At 35.0% G+C, this 19268-nt stretch overlaps 1 protein-coding gene across 8 annotated transcripts; it reads right to left on the bottom strand.

Annotated features, from left to right (window-relative positions):
- Positions 1-3544: 3544 nt before the first annotated feature.
- LOC115705899 (putative disease resistance protein RGA1) lies at positions 3545-17336 on the bottom strand. 8 transcript variants are annotated; one of them, XM_030633377.2, is made up of 5 exons: positions 13640-17336; positions 13132-13335; positions 12916-13035; positions 11464-11555; positions 9575-9993 (listed from the first exon to the last, which is right to left on the bottom strand). In XM_030633377.2, exon 1 carries the CDS (start codon positions 17151-17153, stop codon positions 13641-13643), a length of 3513 nt encoding a protein of 1170 aa, XP_030489237.2. In that variant the 5' UTR covers positions 17154-17336; the 3' UTR covers positions 9575-9993; positions 11464-11555; positions 12916-13035; positions 13132-13335; position 13640. The 8 variants fall into 8 exon arrangements, with proteins under 8 accessions (XP_060963263.1, XP_060963264.1, XP_030489237.2 ...); XM_030633360.2 differs by having other exon boundaries at positions 13157-13335; XM_030633369.2 differs by having other exon boundaries at positions 9575-9962; positions 13157-13335.
- Positions 17337-19268: the final 1932 nt, after the last annotated feature.

Below are 19268 nucleotides of genomic sequence, written 5' to 3'. Positions count from 1 at the left end.
GTCCGCCACCAGCGCTGGAACCTCCTCGAACTAGGATAGCTCATCGTCTAACCGCAGAGCATGCTTTGCCAACCCATGGGCCGCTAAAATCATAGAGCGAGCCCCATGGGACAAAACTGCCCCCGAAAATTTAGACAATAAAGCTATAACATCTTCAAACAACACTCCTAACTCAATAAATACTGAAGTTCCACCTGAAAAAAAATCAAAAAATAGCATAAAACTTTAATTAGAAAACTATTCAAACTGAAGAGAATCAACCAACTACCAAGACTAAGCAACTAGATCTCCCTATAAAATACTAGAACTAGCCAAAGGGATTACCCTTTGGCTAGTAACAACTAAATTATAGCATTCTACTTCATAACCTTCATAGGATCCCTATTCCTTACTCTTACTCTTTTAAAATCAAACATAAATAAAATTTTCCTTTTAATATCCATTATTCCTTAAATATTCAAAATATTATATACTAATTATTTCATTTTATCTCTAAAAAATATTTAGAGACTAAAACATGTCAAGATTCTTTAGTAAGTCAAATTATTTATTATTTTATTTATAGCGTAAAACATGGTATCTATAATCTTTATTCAACCTAAATTAAAATAAAATTGTATTAATATCCTTAAAACTTAAGATTGCACTTTTCACATTCAAAAGTACCATTTTCCTAATATCACTTCATCGTACATTTAATTAATAATATTAAATTAATATTAATTAATCCAATTCGGTATTATGACATAATGCTTCCTTATTTATTATTTAAATAGGTAACCTCCTAATTATTATACCATTCAAATTATTATAAAACTATTCATATTAGTATCTTCCTATACAACTAATAAGGCAATAATCTCAATCTTCATTAGCATTTACTTCCCATTTATTTCAATATCTTCCCAAAAATAAAAAATAAAATAAAACTAAGTATACTCAATTCACAATTAATGTCCCTACCTCCAATTTATTACAAAATCCCACATTTATAATTTATATACCAAAATTAATATTATGTTATCTATAATAAATTCATATTTATAATTTATATACTCAAAATTAATATTATGTTATCTATAATAAACTAATAAGGGAATAATCTCATAATTATATACGATAATTGTTAGCTATTAAATTTTATAATATTTTTACAATTCATGATATCTTGTAATTTTAAGCAATTACCCTAAATAATTAGGGACCAGCCATAAATCATGCGTGAAAACCTTAAAAGGTACCAAAGCCATAAACAATGGCGAAACTCATCCATCAAATTTGTACTTCCATTTCTTCCATCAAAAAAACTAATACCACTCATCCAAAAATTCTTTAAAAATACAAATAATATAATAATTTTGGTACATTCCCAAAATATTGACAACAAACTAAATTTTTATAATAATTTGACTTTCCAAATATATATGAACCAATATATTCTCATACCATTAGTGTTTCCACCTCCTTTTATTACAAGATCCTCAAGATTCTTATTCTTCAATTTACTTAATTAATTATAATATTAGAATCTGAATACTAAAATTCTAAACACTTTCCTTTTATGCTGAAAATTCCTAAAAAAAATATAAACCAAGACATAGCTAATAGGAATTAGCGTTTTAAAGTAAACACTCTTAAACATTATTTCAATTAAAAATATTCTTTAAAACATACCTTAACCAAAATAATCTTTTTATTCCGACTAATAAATCTGTATAGTGCATAACTTATTAACTTTAAAATATTAATATGTCAAAATTTTCTTATACATTCAATATCGAAAAACGTAAAATTTTAAACAAACTACCCTAAATAATTAGGGGCCCAACCATATAATAGGTGCTAAAGCCTTGTAAGGCGCCAAAGCCATAAATAATGGCGCAAAATAGAACAAAATCAATATAAAACAAACCTATAACAAAAAAAGAAAAACATTGAAAAAAGAAAGAATAAAAAAAAAGTTGTGAAACAAAAAGAAAGAAAAACATTGAACTCATTTACAGCAACAAACGATAGACAAAGAAAATTAAAATAGAAAACTCTTAAGGTAACTTGAACAATGAATCTGATCAAGAGGTATTAAACTACAGAAAAGTTGCTTCAGAATCGTGATCACTGGTCCTTAATATAACCAATTCTTTCACGAATCACACAGATTATATCAAACAATATATACACCAACTAAAACACTATCACAATTCACATAATATCGAAATACGGCTATATAAAATGGAATGAATTCAGTCTACAAAAAAGAAAAAAAGAAAACCAGAGAGAGATATTTACCGTGATAGTTTGTTGGAGGATTAAAACGATGGAGAAGTAAGTACTGGGGATGCAATCACGAACAACGATGAAAAAATATATATTGTATAATTTTTGATATATTAATTTGTAAAAACAATTGACTATATATAAAATCCAATTTGGCGTGGGAATTTGAGTGATGATATATGGGATTGTCTATTTATGAGCTGTGATAGACAAGAGAGGTAGAATAAGATTTTAATTTCCATTTATAGTGTTCTTTGTGCTTTGACTACAAAGATTCCAGGGATAACTCCTACCCTCTACTTTTTTTTTTTTTTTTTTTTTTTTTTTTGAAGAAAAGCGTAATAATACATTAAATGAAATTAGACTTCATGGTCGTTACACAATAAGTTCTCCGGAACGGAGTTGATCGGAATCGATCCATACACGTGGTGGGTGAAAGCCCACTTAGCAACATTATGAGTTGCATAGTTGCAGTTCCTACTAACATTTGAAAAATTACAACAAATAAAATAAGGAGAAGACCTAGTACAAAAGGAGACATAATTCTCTAGGGCCCAATGGGATACCTTCCCATTGAGAGCATTGATTGCTAGTCTCGAGTCACTCTCCACAATAACATACTTATACTTTAGCTCCAAAGCAACAGACACCGCCAAGCAACAGGCCGCCGCTTCTCCACAAAGAGCCTCCGAGAAATCCAACCGGGACGTGTGAATAGAGGTCACCCTCCCCAGGTGGTTCCTAGCTACAACAGCTATGCACATACTCTCCAAGCCCACACGAACATCACAATTCAATTTTATCCAGTCCAGAGGTGGAGGTGTCCAGCAATCCTGCACAGGCGGCGGAGGACTAGGCAAGAGAGAAGTATGTGACTCTGCGTAAGAAAACCCAATTTGATCAATACATTTTACAATATCAGGAGCTCCATTATTGTGTATCACCTCATTACACATTCTCCATATATTGTCCACAACAATAGAAGCATAAAGAAAGACATCTTCAACTCGGATACCCCTCTTATTGAGACTCCAAATGAAATTAACCCAATCCCAAACTCGAATACCGGAATTACACACAGGAAATATTCCCCATGGTGATGAACGCCACAGGTGCATAGCTACATCACATGAAAGAAACAGATGTTCCATAGTTTCCTCACTCAAACCACATAACGGACAGCTAGTATCCTCAATCTGCACTCTTCTTTTAATCACTGCACGAACCGGGAGAGCTTGAGAGAGTATGCACCACCAAAGGACTTTATGACGCTCCACTATTTTACTATTCCAAAGTTTGTTCCAAAGAGCTGGGGCAACATTACTAGGAGGTGCTCTCTCCAAAGCCTGAGACAGATAAGCCGATTTACAAGAGAACCGCCCATTACTCTCCAACGTCCAAATCCAACTATCTTTTCCATTACTAGGGGGGACCATCTTTAAGAATAGCAGAAACAGTCTCATGATCGAAAAGACTATTTAACTTATGCAAATCCCACCCACCCCTAGGAGACAAGAGATCTGCCACACAGTTGTTGTCCGTTACTACACTTCTGTTTGGTTTCGGGACGAAACCTTTCAAATGAGGGATCCAAGGGTCCCTCCAGATGCTAGTGTCTCTTCCATCGGCTACCCTCTTGCAAGCCCCTTTTCGAAGGATTGCATTGGCTTTTATGACATTCTTCCAAAACCAGGAATCAGAATCTTTGTACTTGCACTCAAGGAAATCCCTTCCCTTAAGGTATTTAGCCTCCAGGATCTTACTACATAACGACTGACTCCCAGTCAATAAATTCCACCCCCACTTAGCCAAAAAGGCAAGGTTCATTTCCTTTGTTTTCCGAAAACCCAGACCTCCCATGGACTTGGGAAGGCAAAGCTTATCCCATGCTTTAAGGTAAAGACCATGGTTCCCTTTCTCAAAACCCCACCAGAAGTCACGAATCATACCATCAATCCTATTCACAAGGCGGTTAGAAAATTTGGTAGTCTGCATGGCATAGACGGGCAAAGACAGCCCCACGGACTTGATGAGGGTAGCCCTACCCGCTTTTGATAAAGTTTTAGCCTTCCACCCTTGAAGTTTAGAACTGAGATTTTCAAGAATGAAATTAAAGTCAGCATCTTTTTGTCTTGATCTAAAGAGAGGCAACCCCAAATACTTAATAACTCCCTCAGGAGTGTCTATACCCAGAGCTTCTTTAATTCCTCTCCTCATTCCTGCTGAGGTATTTTTGCTAAAGAAAATTGATGTTTTAAGTTTATTAACCTTCTGTCCAGACCACGAGCAGAACTTCTCAAGACAATTCCAAAAAGATTTAGCTTCATTTATGTTAGCCCGACCAACCAAGATGAGGTCATCAGCAAAGAAAATATGGGAGAGCACCGGCCCTCCCCTGCTAAGTTGTATCCCTTTAATAATACCCTTTCCAATCTCCTCTTCCAAGAGTCTAGAAAACACTTCCGCTGCACAAATGAAAAGGTAGGGGGATAACGGGTCACCTTGCCTAATGCCACAGGAAGGTATGATTTTGCCGACCGGACCACCATTGAGACAAATGTTGAGGGAGGTGGTGGATATGCACTGAGAGACCCAACTACAAAACTTTTGAGGGAATCCGAAACAACCAAGAACATGCTCTATAAAAGTCCAACTCAGCCTGTCATAGGCTTTCACAAGGTCTATCTTGATCGGAAAGAACCCCTCTTTTCCTTGCTTCCGATTGAAGGAGTGGATGATCTCTTGCACCAAAACATTATTATCTTGAATACTCCTTCCTGGAACGAATGCGGCTTGAGTAGGACAGATAAGAGACGGGAGGATAGGCTTAATTCTATTTGCAATGATTTTAGAAATGACCTTGTACATCACATTACAAAGAGAAATGGGCCTAAACTGGTTTGGTCTCTTCGAGTTTTGCACTTTTGGTATCAGCACCACATTAGTAGAATTCACACCCTTATGCATTCTTCCTTTGACGAAGAAATCAGCAACTGCGTCACAGAAATCCTCTCCAACTGACTCCCAATAGTGTTTAAAGAATAAAACGGACATTCCATCAGGTCCTGGGGCTTTATGATTACTCATGGCAAACAGAGTATTTCTTATTTCTTCACGAGATGGGCACCCGACAACCTCGACCTGGTTCGCAAGAGAAATCTTTTCCTTGAATAAATGACCACAATCTACCTGCCGGTCATAATTAGATCCAGAGAAAACATCTTTGAAAAAATCCAAGAATTCCTGACCAATCAATTCCCGCTCATAAATCCAGACATTATGTTTATTCAAAATGCACTCAATAGCATTTCTCCTTCCTCTAATAGCAGCAGAGAGAAAGAAAAATTTTGAGCATTTATCCCCATCCTTTAGCCACGCAATTCTCGCCCTTTGTTTCCAGTACACCGCTTTCCTAGTTCTGGCTTCATTCAGGTTACGTCTAGTATCACATTCTAAATTCCAATCTCTAGAACCAGCAGGCAACTGTTGTATTCTATCCAGTTTCAACTCCAAAGCTTTAATTTCCTCATCAGTTTTCCCAAACTGCGTTCTCTTCCACTGAAGAAGAGCCACCCGAGTAGCACCTATCTTTTTAAAAACGTGGGCGGGAGCCCAGGAATGACCCACCGAAACCCAGGCATTGGCAACAACAAGGTTGCTTCTAGCATCCCTCGTCCAACTTTCCTCAAACTTGAAACACCTCTTAAATTTAGGCACAGTCCCTACCGTATCAAGACATAACGACCTATGGTCAGAAGTACTCGTCTGGACAGAACAGAGAGTAGCTTTGGGGAAAAGGTGAAGCCAGGCTCCATTCACTATGCCTTTATCAAGGGCCGACTTAACATGTCTCTCCCCCGACCGGTGGTTATCCCAAGTCATCATGTCCCCTTTAATATGCATATTGATAAGGCCACGTGACTCTACAAGGTTAGAAATAAAAGGGATAAAGGGATCCCTACCCGACGACCCCTCCCGCTCAGAATGACTAAGGACAAAATTGGTATCACCAAAAATTAACCAAGGACCACTGAATCTATCTCCTAAAGCCATGATCTCAGTCCAAAAATTCTTTTTTGCATGATTGTAGGGCGGGCCATACACGCACGAAAGAAGCCAAGGGTGGGTAGGAGGATCCGAATACACAAGCCCCGAAATATGGTTACGAGAGCAAGAGATACATTCAAAGCAAAAGCCAGCCTTCCAAGCTAAAACGATACCCCCAGCAATACCAATAGGCGGCACAAAAATATGAAAATAAAAGTGAAGAGCTTTTAGAATACGTACCAGGGGGGTGGCATCCACCTTGAGCTCAGTTAAAAACACAAAATCAGGAGAGTGCACCCTGAGCAGGGACTTCAACTCCTGAACTGTAGAGGTCTGCCCCAACCCTCTACAGTTCCAAGCAACACCTCTCATGGCGCCTGTGGAGGAGATCTGACATTCTCCTCCACAGGGGTAATCGAGTGAGCAGATAAGCTGGGGTCAGCTTCTTCAATCACAGAATGCTTAGTGTGTTCATTAGTTACAGAAGAAGGCGCCACTCCAAAAACACCACCCACATTCTTGATCTCGTATAGCTCCAACTTCCCAAAAAGTATACGGACATAAAGCAACTCCTTATGAGTTTTAAATAAAAGAGACAAGGCCCTCCGGTCCTCTACAAATTTTTCCTCTATCTCTTTACCATTAGAATTGGCAAAAAGAATCTCCTTTCCTACCAAAGCCCCTCCACTCCCAAGGGTGGAACCAACCTTGTCAAAAGACCCACCCAAATCCACAAAGAGTTTATCAAAGAAAGTGCCCAAAGCACTACTCCCTATCTCCAAATGACCCGACCCAAGCACATCTCTCGTCCCACTACCACCCAAAGGCATCACAATAAGCTCCAAAAAAATAATCAAATCCGGCCCTATAGAAGCACACGGCCCATTTACTAAAAAGAAATCCAAACCCACACACCAACTAGGCCCACTACTCAAAGTCAACACTTCACCAACACCCTCCTCAACACCCATACCAGGCCCACAACTAACCTTCACTACCCCCCTCGGCCCAACAAACACATGGCCCAATTCAACCAAACCAAATAAAGACCCAACGTCTAAATAGTCCCCATCAGGAGAAGGAATACCAATGACCAAAAGATTTGTCATATCCACCACCAGTGATGCAGGCACTAAACAGGGAAAAGTCACAGCAACCTTTCCCTCAACATTCAAATTCAAGCCAACCCTATTACCAATTCCAGTAAATCTAGAAACCCGACCAACTGACACTCTCTCGGGCACCCACATCCGATGCCCACCCTGGTAACGCACAGCCAAATTACTCCCAGAACCTTTCCTCCTCCTTCCCAAAACTCGAGACGAGTCGGACATCGGCCGGACCTCCGCTCCACCTTGTTCAGAAAACCGACGACCACCAGGAGCGACCCAACCCGCCTGTGTCCCAGCAGACGAGAATGGAACATGGAACCGAGAAGCCGAAGGCAACCGCATACCAAACAAAGGGTGCTTCGAGCCATTAACCTCCTCCACCACCATGGCCGCCACTGCACTAAGACGAACCGCAAACACGCACACGAAGCAGAGGAGAAAGAACAAGAACAAGAGAAAGAACAAGAGACCCAGGAACCAAAGGAATGAAACAAAACACGCACACGGGACAAGGCTAGAAAGAAAAATAAAAGAAAAGCTAGGGAACAAGAAACGGGATCAAAGCCAGAAGGACAAAGCCAAAGGACAAAGCCAAAGAACAGGAAGAACCACGACAGAGATAGTAAGAGACTAAACTCAGGGAGAGATAGCAGTGGAAGACCGCTTCTCCAAGCTCCACCACCACTACTCCATGCTCTCAGGGACGAGGAGACTTTGCATAGCAAAGCACGGAAGACGTCGAAGAAGAGGAAGAAGCTCTGGCGAAAGGTGAGGTTTGAAAGCGGCCTGAGTCGCCGCCGGGAAGGCGGATGTAGGCGATGGAAGCCATGGGAGAGTCGTTATTGATGAGCCATGAGTCGTTATTGATGCATGGTGGGACAAGTTATGATTTTTCCTTTTCCTACCCTCTACTTAACTCTAGCACATAACTTATATTAATTTAAGGGTATAATAGAAACATCATTTATGAAAATAGATATATATGAAAGAATATAAAAATAAAGGTAAAAATTAAAATAGATAAAATAAAGTGGTATACTATATAATTTCCCCAAGATTAAAAGCAAAGGAATTACTAAAGAAAACAAGCCACATGGGGCTTTGCATCAGGTTGTTATGAGACGAGATGGATTGGGTTATAAGAGGAGAGCCTTAGGGTTCTATTTGCTTGTTGCGTATTTAATACTCAAGAATTTAATTCTCTGGAAAAGGCTTGTTGATTGGTCCATAATCAGAGAAGATATTGCTCCAGAAAATTATTTTCTTTCTCGGGCAATTAAAGCTGTAACTCAAGACATTCAATTAAGAGTGCAGTGCACATCATGGTGCCTTGACAACTATGCATGGGTTGCTGAACCATATGATCATTTCCATCAACTCACTCTTGGAAACATTGAAGCAGTGAAAACCAGTGCCAAACTGTACAGAAAATGGGATCAACCTGCACATTTTTTTCCGCCTACTGAAGGACTCCCTTAAATGTCATCCTACTGAGTTTGCTCTAAGTGTGATTCATTTGCTGGCTTGGTTTTTTGACAGAGGAGAACCAAAGGTTATAACCACAAAGATTCAAGTTGATCTCCTTCACCTTCTTGAGGACAAGGTGAATTTCGGGCGACCAGTATTGTTAGGCCTTAAAGATAAATAAAAAGGGTACATTGGTCATTGTAATAAGAGTATTAAGATAGTGTATATGTTAGGGGTCATTTGGTATGCAGGTTTTATTTCGTGAGAATAGGTTTAACATTACTTGGAGAGTGATGAATGGAATTGTAAACCTAGAAAAGCAACATTACCGTGTTTGATTGTCCAGAGTGTTTGGTTGACATAGGAATGGAATGTGACAATTTTTTTTTCACAATAATAACTTGATTTTTTTTTTGTAAAATAAAAATAATTCAGTACTTTTTTTTCTTTCCAAGTGTTCAAAATACTTTTTATTTATTATTTTTATATAATTTTATAAAAAAAATTAACAATAATAAATGATTATAAAAAGTAAAATATATATATACACTTGTCACAAACAATCAATTGCAAAATTAATTTGTTAATAATTTTTTCAAAAATTAATAATTCAAACAACAATTAAAGTTCTTTAACACATAATAGCATATCTTAAAAATATTGGTTAAAATCACTCAAGAAAAATAAATATTGATTAAAATTTTCAATTCTAAAAGTTTGCATATTATCTAGTTTATAATCCAAAAGATGGCTATTATATTGCCAAAAGTTTCATCCAAAAGATTAAATTAACCAGCTAATTAAAAGTTTTTCCAAAGTAAAACACATATAAATTCACCCTAATAGTATTTTTTGAAATACCATCAACTATTAAATCTCACCTTACTTAAACAAACCAAAAACAAATACCAACTTGTATTCATCATCCGAAGTAAATAAAAGATTCGTACAAATTTTGGACAAAAAGTTTTCTAGCTTCAATTCGTTGTTCAAATGACAGTCCTTCAATTTTTTTCAGTTCACGAACAATTTCAGTCTTCTACTTGCACCTTCTATCTCGAACTGAAAACAATTTGTGGAAGACGAGTCATATCTGCATCAAGTTTTAAATAATAACTCACTTATATGCACATATAGAACCATCAAATAATTACATTAAAAAAAAATTCATACTCTACATAATTTTCTCTAATTTGAAATAGATTTCTCAGTGTGCAATCCACAGTCGTTATCTAACATATCACATAAAATCTAATTAAGGAGTTGGAAGATAAACACGCTATTATTGAACTCAAAGAAATAACAGTACAAACACATAACATACATATAAACTTATCATTGAACTCAAAGTCAAATATAGACAAGTAAAATTAGAAGTGAAAGACCATTGCACCAAATAAGCTTGGGCAATCCAATTGAGATAATTTCACTGTGAAAATAATTTCAATACTAAGATTAGAAATAAACTCAAAACAAAAAAAAAAAATAAACACGGCCTACAAAATCTCTAATCTTTAACTAACAAAAATAATTGACAATATATTGAACTTATTATGAAACTAACTTGTATATTTATAGTATTACATATATATATCTCACACTTATAAAAGACTATAGACCATGATATTTCTATATGTTCTTGAATGTCCTAATATATTATTGTACATAAAAGACTATTTTATAGTTTCTATTGACATTTGGACACTTGGAAGAAACTCAAATTTAGTACAGTATAGTCTATTTCAATTCAAGAAGGAGATCAAATAAATTGTTGTACATAATAATGTAAATAAATAAACAATTGGCACCAAATATGTGGTGGTCTTCTTTTTCTAATATAAGAATCCAACATACCAGCAACATTTAGTAATCATTCTTCTGATGTTGGAGTTAAAGATCAGCCTATAAAGCTTAATCATGTAAGAAAAAGTAAGTCCCTCTATTAAAATTGTATAAAAAGATAAAAAAATTATCTTGAACAGATTACCAAGATTGAATTTTGGCTTTAGTATACTGTGTTTCTGAGATTAGAATTTACTAATGGATACAAGTTTTTTTTTTTTTGTATAATAGCAATCTCATCAAATAGACACATACAGAAATTGAACCAAACAATACATTGTATATCTCAAATACCATAACAAAGATTCAACTATTGCCTCAAATTTATCAAAATCAACCAAATACGATCGTAACTGTTATGGCAGAAATTAAAATCTGATCAGAAAATTTAAGTTATTTACAGTTCACACATATATACATTACTATATACAGTTCACACATATACATGACTTCAATTTTATTGTTCCATAACAGAGCACCTACAAGGATATATACATGCTCATTTGGATTAATCAAGATTCAAGACCACCAAATCCTTAATTCTCCATATTATCTACATCTAAAGCCACCAGATTTTTTAGAGAGAAAAACCATATACATGATTTTGTTAGAAAGAAGGAAAAGGTAAGTGGAGATAGAGAATGAAACAGATAATATGTTTGTAGCTATTTTCACTCTCTCTCACTAAAATATCTTCTATAAGCTCAGAAATGGCACTTACCCAACTCATTCCTTCACCTTCCTCTTCTTCTTTTACCCACTAGAAATTCACCTTAAAACCCAATGCTCTTCTTTCATCTTCCTTAAACCCCACTACAAACACATATATATCACAGATTGGTTAAAGAGAAATGGTCAATAATTTTTTCCGAGAACTTGCTCTGTACCAAGAATATCATAGTCTCATTTCTGGAAAATTTTACAGAATAAATCATTCTTGCTTGATTGTTCTCATTCAAAAAAAAAAAAACTTACTAAATAAATCATGCATAAATTATTATCAAAACAAAAAGAATAAAATAAATCGAAGAAAAGCAAAGAATATTCTTACTGAAAGAAGCTAAAATATTCAAAATAAAATTCCAGTAATCGGTACTGGAAGCAATTTTTGATCGATCGAATAGGACTAAAAAGCGTTGATCTCATTAATGTCTTGTAACGAAAGTCGAGGGGTATCCGAAAATAAAATTCCAAAAAGATGAAAAGGTACGTTGGTCATTGTAATGGGGGTATTGAGATAGTATATATATTAGAGTTTTAGAGGGGTTTTAGGGTGTGAATCACTTTAGTTAAGTGAGCTTTAGCTCTTGGGAGAAAGCTGGATCTCTCGAATATCTAGCAACTTGTTCTCTTATCACCCCAATATCAATATATTAGCTATTAAATTCCTCTTTTGCTATTTTGCCTTCTTTTGGCTACTGTTTACACTTAAATGATAGGAAATTCGTATCAAAGATCAGCCTGCAATTATTTATTTGATTTTGATGAAAATGAGTATATCAAACAATAGTTTCATGTCTGTTCAAAAAAATAAAAAACAATAGTTTCATGTTTCATGAAATTAGAAAGATTTAGCACTGAAAATTTTTAGATATTTTACTTCATGAACAAGACTTGATGTTGGATGCTCCAAATACTGTGACACTTGTCTTGACTTGTTTCAGGGTTGAAAGAAGAACTATTTGCGATATAAATACATAAATTTAACTCTCGTTTACAAATAAATACTTAAGTTTAATTTTGGGAATTTAATTTTGAGCAGTAATAATACCTAAGTTATAATTTTGGAACTTCTGTAAGTACCTTACTGTGAAGTGTTAAGTAAATTGTCACATGACAATTCCTGATTGGTTCAAGTCCTTAAATTTTTATTTTTAAAAAAATAATTAGTTTAAATATACCAATAAGAAAATGACACGTGTATAATGACTTGACATTTAATTACCACGTAGTTACGGAGTTCTATAAATATAACTTAGTGATTCTTACCGCCAAAAATTAAATTTAGGTATTTTTTGCAACTAAGAGTTAAACTTAAGTATTTATGGTGCAAATTACTCTTGAAAGAATAAATATCTTTTGTTCCAGACCAAAAAAATGAAATGATGAGCACAAAAATAAAACTTGGTTATATTGAATGATGAGAGAAAGACTCATGTCAAGGAGTTAGTACCGTTGGAATTGATTGACATTCTCTTCTCCTCAATGCCTGATAGCACTCTACCTGTGCTTTTTCCTCACCATTTTGAACCATCCGACTCATCAAAATAAGAAACTCATAATCGTTCCATTTCTGAATAAAAAACACAAGAACACATCACACCATTATTGAGAAACTCGCCCCCTCACCATAGCACAGCAGAAAAGAAAAAAGAAGAAAAACTCTTACACTAGTTAAATTAGATGTCACACACCTGATCCTGGCCACTCTGGGTTGAGGTTGGTGGATATGGGGTTGGGCTTGAGGAAGATAAAATTTGTAGGAGAGATTTAAGCCGTCCCCATCGCAAGCCCTCCCTGTCAAGAATTCCTGCTGAAAGCTCATCACCCATGGCGAAGCTGTCCCCGTTGCGAAGCAAAGACCAGACCAGATCTGGAGTTTGTGGGGGGGTTGAAGGTAGAGAACAATGATGGTTAGAGATGATCAGGGAAGTTATTATTTTAAAAAAAAATTAAAATAATGAAACTCTATTTGCTAAAATTAAGTCCCAGTGACTCCTTTGAGGAATCCCACAATAGATTCCTCCTGTATATATTTATATATATACTATTCTTACAGAAAGTATAGTTTAGTCAAACATGAGTGTTAATAAATTGATGGGGTTTTAGGACAGACATACTCAATAATAACAAACAAATAAATATCAAATTTTAGAAAGAGAGAGAGGCTGAGCTACCTCAAACATCATCGTATGCCCTGAAGTGTTGTGGCCCAAGGTAGACATGTGAAATGTGCTTTATCTTTGGCCAGTCCTCTCCACTATCTTTCTTGCAGCGCTCCTCCAAATGAGGACATTCCCGGATTGAAAGATGTTGAAGGAAATTCAAACTCTGGAATCCTCCAGGAAGAGACGGCAAATTGTGACAATCTGATAATGCCAGAGATCTGAGCGAGGTAAGATTAGCTATCCACTCTGGCAAAGCTTGCAGGCCAGGACATCCACGTATTTCCATGTTTTGTAAAGCAGTGGCATATTTTAACCCCTCCGATAGACACATTAGCTCCGGACAGTGCAAGATTGACAAACTCTTGAGTGCAGATAGATGCTGCCAATCATTAGGCAAAGAATTCAAATTTGGACAGTACATGATAGTTAAATGCTCAAGGGCTACTAGGGATTTCATCCTCCACGACAATGTTGTAATGTTGTTGCAATTCTCAATTGATAATGATCGAAGGGAGATCAACCCTTCCATACTTTCAGGCAAAGAGATGAGGCTGTGGCACTCTATTATCTCCAATGACTCGAGTGCAGTGAGGTTTCCTAGTTCTTCTGGCAATGAAAGTAGGTCACCACACCAGCTAATTGTTAGTGTTCTTAACTTGACAAGTTTTCCTAAATTTGAAGAGATGCAGCTGAGCCTGGGACAAGAACTGATTTTTAGAAACACCAGAGGGGCATTATTTTGAAGCAAAAGATCTAAAGAGATCAGCTGCTCTGAAAATTCTTCAATGATAAGGTTGGTAAGAGAAGTTAAATTCAAAGCTGACTCCAGTACAATATCATTGCAACAACGAAGCTCTAGATGCTGTAGTGACGGAAATGATGGCATGCTATTCAGTCTCAAGCATTTACTAACTGAAAGTCTGACCAGGGAAGGGAATCCCTGTCCTCCATTAGCAGTCCACCAATATTCTAAATTGGGAAGATCTGTAAGGGTTAATTCTTTAAGTGACGGAAATGCTATGCCAGTGCCTTCACCATAGAATTCACTACCAATATTCTTCACTGCATCTAGTCCTTGCATGTACAGAACCTTAAGAAATGGAAGTTGACCTAATGAAGGGAGTTTTTTGCATCTTTTGCAGTTAACTAGAGTAACTTCAGTTAGATTTGGGAGTTTAAGAGCTCCCATCCACGTTGGGAAGCCACTGCCTTCAAACCCTTTAATAGACAACACTTTCAAATATTTGTGCGGTTGGAGGAAATTAAGCACTTCTGTTTCAAGTGGGCCATCATAATCAGTGTTCCTGTTTAAACCATTGTCATCACTTCCCCAAGATAGACACAGAGATTGCAGGTTTCTTTTACTTACTAAATCAGCTTCCCTTGCTTCTGATGCATCCTTCACATTCTCCAATCGTCTGATTTTTAGATCACCGCCAAGGTTTAAACATTGGAGTTGTTTAAGGTTTTTATCTGCTTCATTTACTACTATAAATATTGAGAGAGTCTGAAGATATATCAGTTTTCCAATATCAGCTGGCATTTTGGTTATTCTGTCACAACCATTTATTATGAGATGTCTCAGTTTAGACAAATTCGACAGGCGACTTGGCAAGTCAGTGAGATTGTAGCAACCAGAAAGGTTCATAACCTGTAAATTAATAAGCTTGCATACGCCCTCAGGTAATGTTTGGATGTGAGTATTAGAGAGGTCAATAAACCTCAGAAATAAAAAAGAGGAAATTGATTCATGTACCAATTTGATGCCACTTCCACTTAAATCCAGGACTCGAAGATACCTAAAACTTTCTAATACACCAGAAGGAATTCCCCCGAGGTTGCCTTTCGGGATCAATAAGATGAGAGTTCGCAACTTTTTTGCTTCGTACAAAGCGTCGGGAATTGTATGCAATTCAAAATTGCAAACCACTGATGAGTGGCGAATATTTGAGTGATCTCTATAGGCACTATCATGTTCCATTGTCATGAAATCATTTTCTGCAACAGATTGTGCAAGATCATGAATGAGATCATGCATTTTGCATTCAGTTATGTTTCCATTGTCACTTTTCTGTATATCTTGAAAAAAGAACATCCAAACTAGATCGTTGAAATACTCATTGGCAATAAATTCTAAAGATCTTTTTCCTTCTTGTGACCGAACAAAGCCTGCTGCTACCCACAGATGGATTAACTTCTCCTTCTTGATTACGTAGTTTTTAGGAAATAATGAGCAATAAGCAAAGCATCGTTTCAGATGCGGCGGCAAATGACTGTAACTCAATCTTAGTGCAGGTAGAGCTCCATTTTCGCTTTCGTACATATTCCAAACACCACTCTCTGCTACGAACAGCCATTCTCTTTCTTCCCTTTTGAAACGCATTAGACCTCCCAAAGTCTTCACTGCTAAAGGAACACCTGCACACTTCTTCACTATTTGTTTACCAATGGGGAATAAGTTTGATCTATGTTCTTCGTTGCTGCCAAATGCTCGTTGCTTAAACAAATCCCAGCAACTTTCCTCAGACAAACCTTTTAAAGGATAGATACAAGTAGTACCCATTATAGATGCAACTTTTTCACTGCGACTAGTGACAAGAACTGAGCTTCCTTCTCCACCACATCTCAACATCTTCAGCAAATCATCATATTCATTTTGATCTTCACTCCACACGTCATCTAACACAAGCAAGTACCTCTTCCCCTTCAACAACTCCCGGAGATGAAATTGAAGAACATCCATTCCTAGAAACTCATACTTACACCTCCTTGATCCTTCAATGATCGAAATCATGATTTTCACCATATCAAACTCATCATTCACGCAGACCCAGATCCTCAAATCAAAATGCCTTGATACCCTCTCATCATTATACGCTAACTGAGCAAGTGTCGTTTTACCGAGACCGCCTAACCCAACAATGGAAATAATCAAGACATCCCCATGATTCCTACAACTCCTGTCGTTTGAGACTAATAGCTTCACTACCCCCTCTTTGTCCTCCTCTCTACCAAAAACCTCAGATTCAATTATGAAAGACCCAGTTTGCTTCCCTCGCTTATTCTTATACCCACCACTATTACTAACTACCCACTCTCTAAGATTGAATAGAGATTTCTCTTTAACCAAATTCTCTAACGTCTCCTTAACTTGGCACAATTTCGCTAACCAATCGTTATAGTTCAAAAGTTGCCCAAAAGCGGAAGGGATCAGGGTACTCACCTGCTGAAAATAGCTCCCGTTTACGGTCCTTGACATAACAGCTTCAGCAGAAACCTCGTCAATCAAATCTTCAATATCAGAAGCAACTTCTTTGAGCTCTTCCAGCCACAACCTCAAAGCACGGTTAGTCATTTGCTGCTCTTCAGCGTCGGCGAGTACCGCCTGAATCATGTCTAACGTTCGCCATAATTTATTGACTTCGCTCTTGATATTATACAAATCTGAAACCTTTAAGAGGAACGGATCGGCTAACTTATCTAAGACTACTTGTATAACTGGGGAAAGAACTACGTCCGCCATTGTTGCCGACTAGAGAAACAAGTAATGCGTGGTGCTAACTGCTGCCAAAAGATTGAGTTGATTGAAAGCACTGTCATAATTAATAAGTAGTTGACTACTGAGGTCAACAACATTTAGGACCTATTTTAATTTTTAATTTAAAAGTTATATGAGACCCACACTAAAAAAAATACAAATCATCAATAATATTTTTTAAATTCTTTGTAATTAAAGTATTTTAAGACTCATTTCAAAAAAAAAAAAGTATTTTAAGACCCAAATATTTAAATATGAGATGTTATAAAGTATAAAGTTTAGGGTGTTTTTACAATACAATGACCATCTATAATTGTTTAAGATATTTTGTAAAATTTTAAAAAATTCATTAGTTTATTTTTCTTGTGTATAAAATAAAATAGTTATGCATAGAGTTGTACATAAACTTTTGTAAACTGCCCAAATCAAACCGAGATAACTCGACAAAAATTATAAACTGAAAAACCCGACGAAATTATAACTCGTTCAATCTTTATATTGGGCGGGTTGAAAATAATACCAATCTGTCCAATCAATCCGAACTAATCCGACCAACTCGATTAAGAGAGCCTTTTTATATATATTTATATATTTTTATTATATATATATTTATATATCATCATTTATATAATATTTAAAAAAATATAAAGTTGAAATTAATATATATTTTTTTATTGTGGTTGATTTGAACTTTAAATTCAATCTACATATTTATCTCATTATTATAATTAACTAAAATGTAACAATTGAATGTAAAAATAAAAGAAAATAAAAAAAATATTAGTGGTCGGTTTGGACGAGTTAATCCGACCAAACTGACCAATTCCATTGGGCAGGTTACTACTTTTTTTTTTCTTAATTGGGCGAGTTGCACTTAAATTTTTGTAACCCGATCTTTACATTGGGTTGAATAAAATTTACTATAAATCGACCAAACCGACCGAAGTACACTCCTAGTTAAACATGCAACAAACAATTCAAATCTTATTTTCAGCATCTTAAATTTTTTTAAAAAATTTAAAATTTTATAAAATATCTTAAATAATTATAATATGCACGACTGTAAAAAAAAATTCTCGAAATAAATATAAGTGTATCAATACATTACTTTTAGTGATTACATTGTAGAATTTTCTTAAAATTTATTTTCACCTTTTGATTTGTTTCCTTTGATACGAATCATCCCATATTGTTTGGCAAGTAAAATTTTTAAAAGGGAACTTTACATAATTATACACTATTATAAACTTTATTACAAAAACAACTTATAAAACATATTATAACGTGATATTTAGATATTTTATCAAATATACCGAATATTAATTAATTAGTAACTCATAAAAAACTTTCCATATTTAAATTTCTTTATTTATTTCTATATATATTTTAAAACTAATAATATATTAATTAAAAAGTTATGAGAGTGTTCAATTTTTTTTACACTAATTAAGAAAATATAATAAAAAGTACATTGTTAATAGTATAATATATTATTTGTGTAAGTTACATATAACTTTAGATACTAACAACTGATTTAAACATTGATACTATATAGTATATAAAATATACTAGTTATACAAATATTTATATTAATATATTTATTTTAATTTATATATAATAATAATTTCTACATGTTATTATATTCTAATTAGTGTGATATATGTATATATACTAGAAAGTAGTTATAATTATATTTTGTAATTTTAACAAATTATGTGATTTTATATATACTAAAAGGTATATATATTTTAGACATTATGTAATATTATATATTTGTATATACATATATATATATTTATAAGTATATATATATTTTAAATTGCATGTGTATATATTTTTAAATTGTTTTGTATAAATACTAAAATATATATATATATTTAAATACATTATGTGATTGTATATATACTAAAAGGTATATAGTTTTTAATCCGAAAGAAAGTAATATTAACATATATTATAAAATATAGTTTATTATTATTTATTTTTATTAAAAAATTTACATTTATTATGTACTGTTGCTCCTAAATTCGCCCAATATACGTGGACCAGTCAAGAGGGGACACGTGGATCAAATTACCTGAGAAGAACTGCTAAGTCTTT

Source organism: Cannabis sativa, chromosome X (genome assembly GCF_029168945.1).
Source record: "Cannabis sativa cultivar Pink pepper isolate KNU-18-1 chromosome X, ASM2916894v1, whole genome shotgun sequence".
Lineage (NCBI taxonomy): Eukaryota > Viridiplantae > Streptophyta > Magnoliopsida > Rosales > Cannabaceae > Cannabis > Cannabis sativa.
This window is presented reverse-complemented; position numbering and strand designations above follow the sequence as displayed.

Bases quoted from the DNA above. Each gene is read 5' to 3' on its own strand.
- LOC115705899 (XM_030633377.2), bottom strand. From the start codon at position 17,153: ATGGCGGACGTAGTTCTTTCCCCAGTTATACAAGTAGTCTTAGATAAG.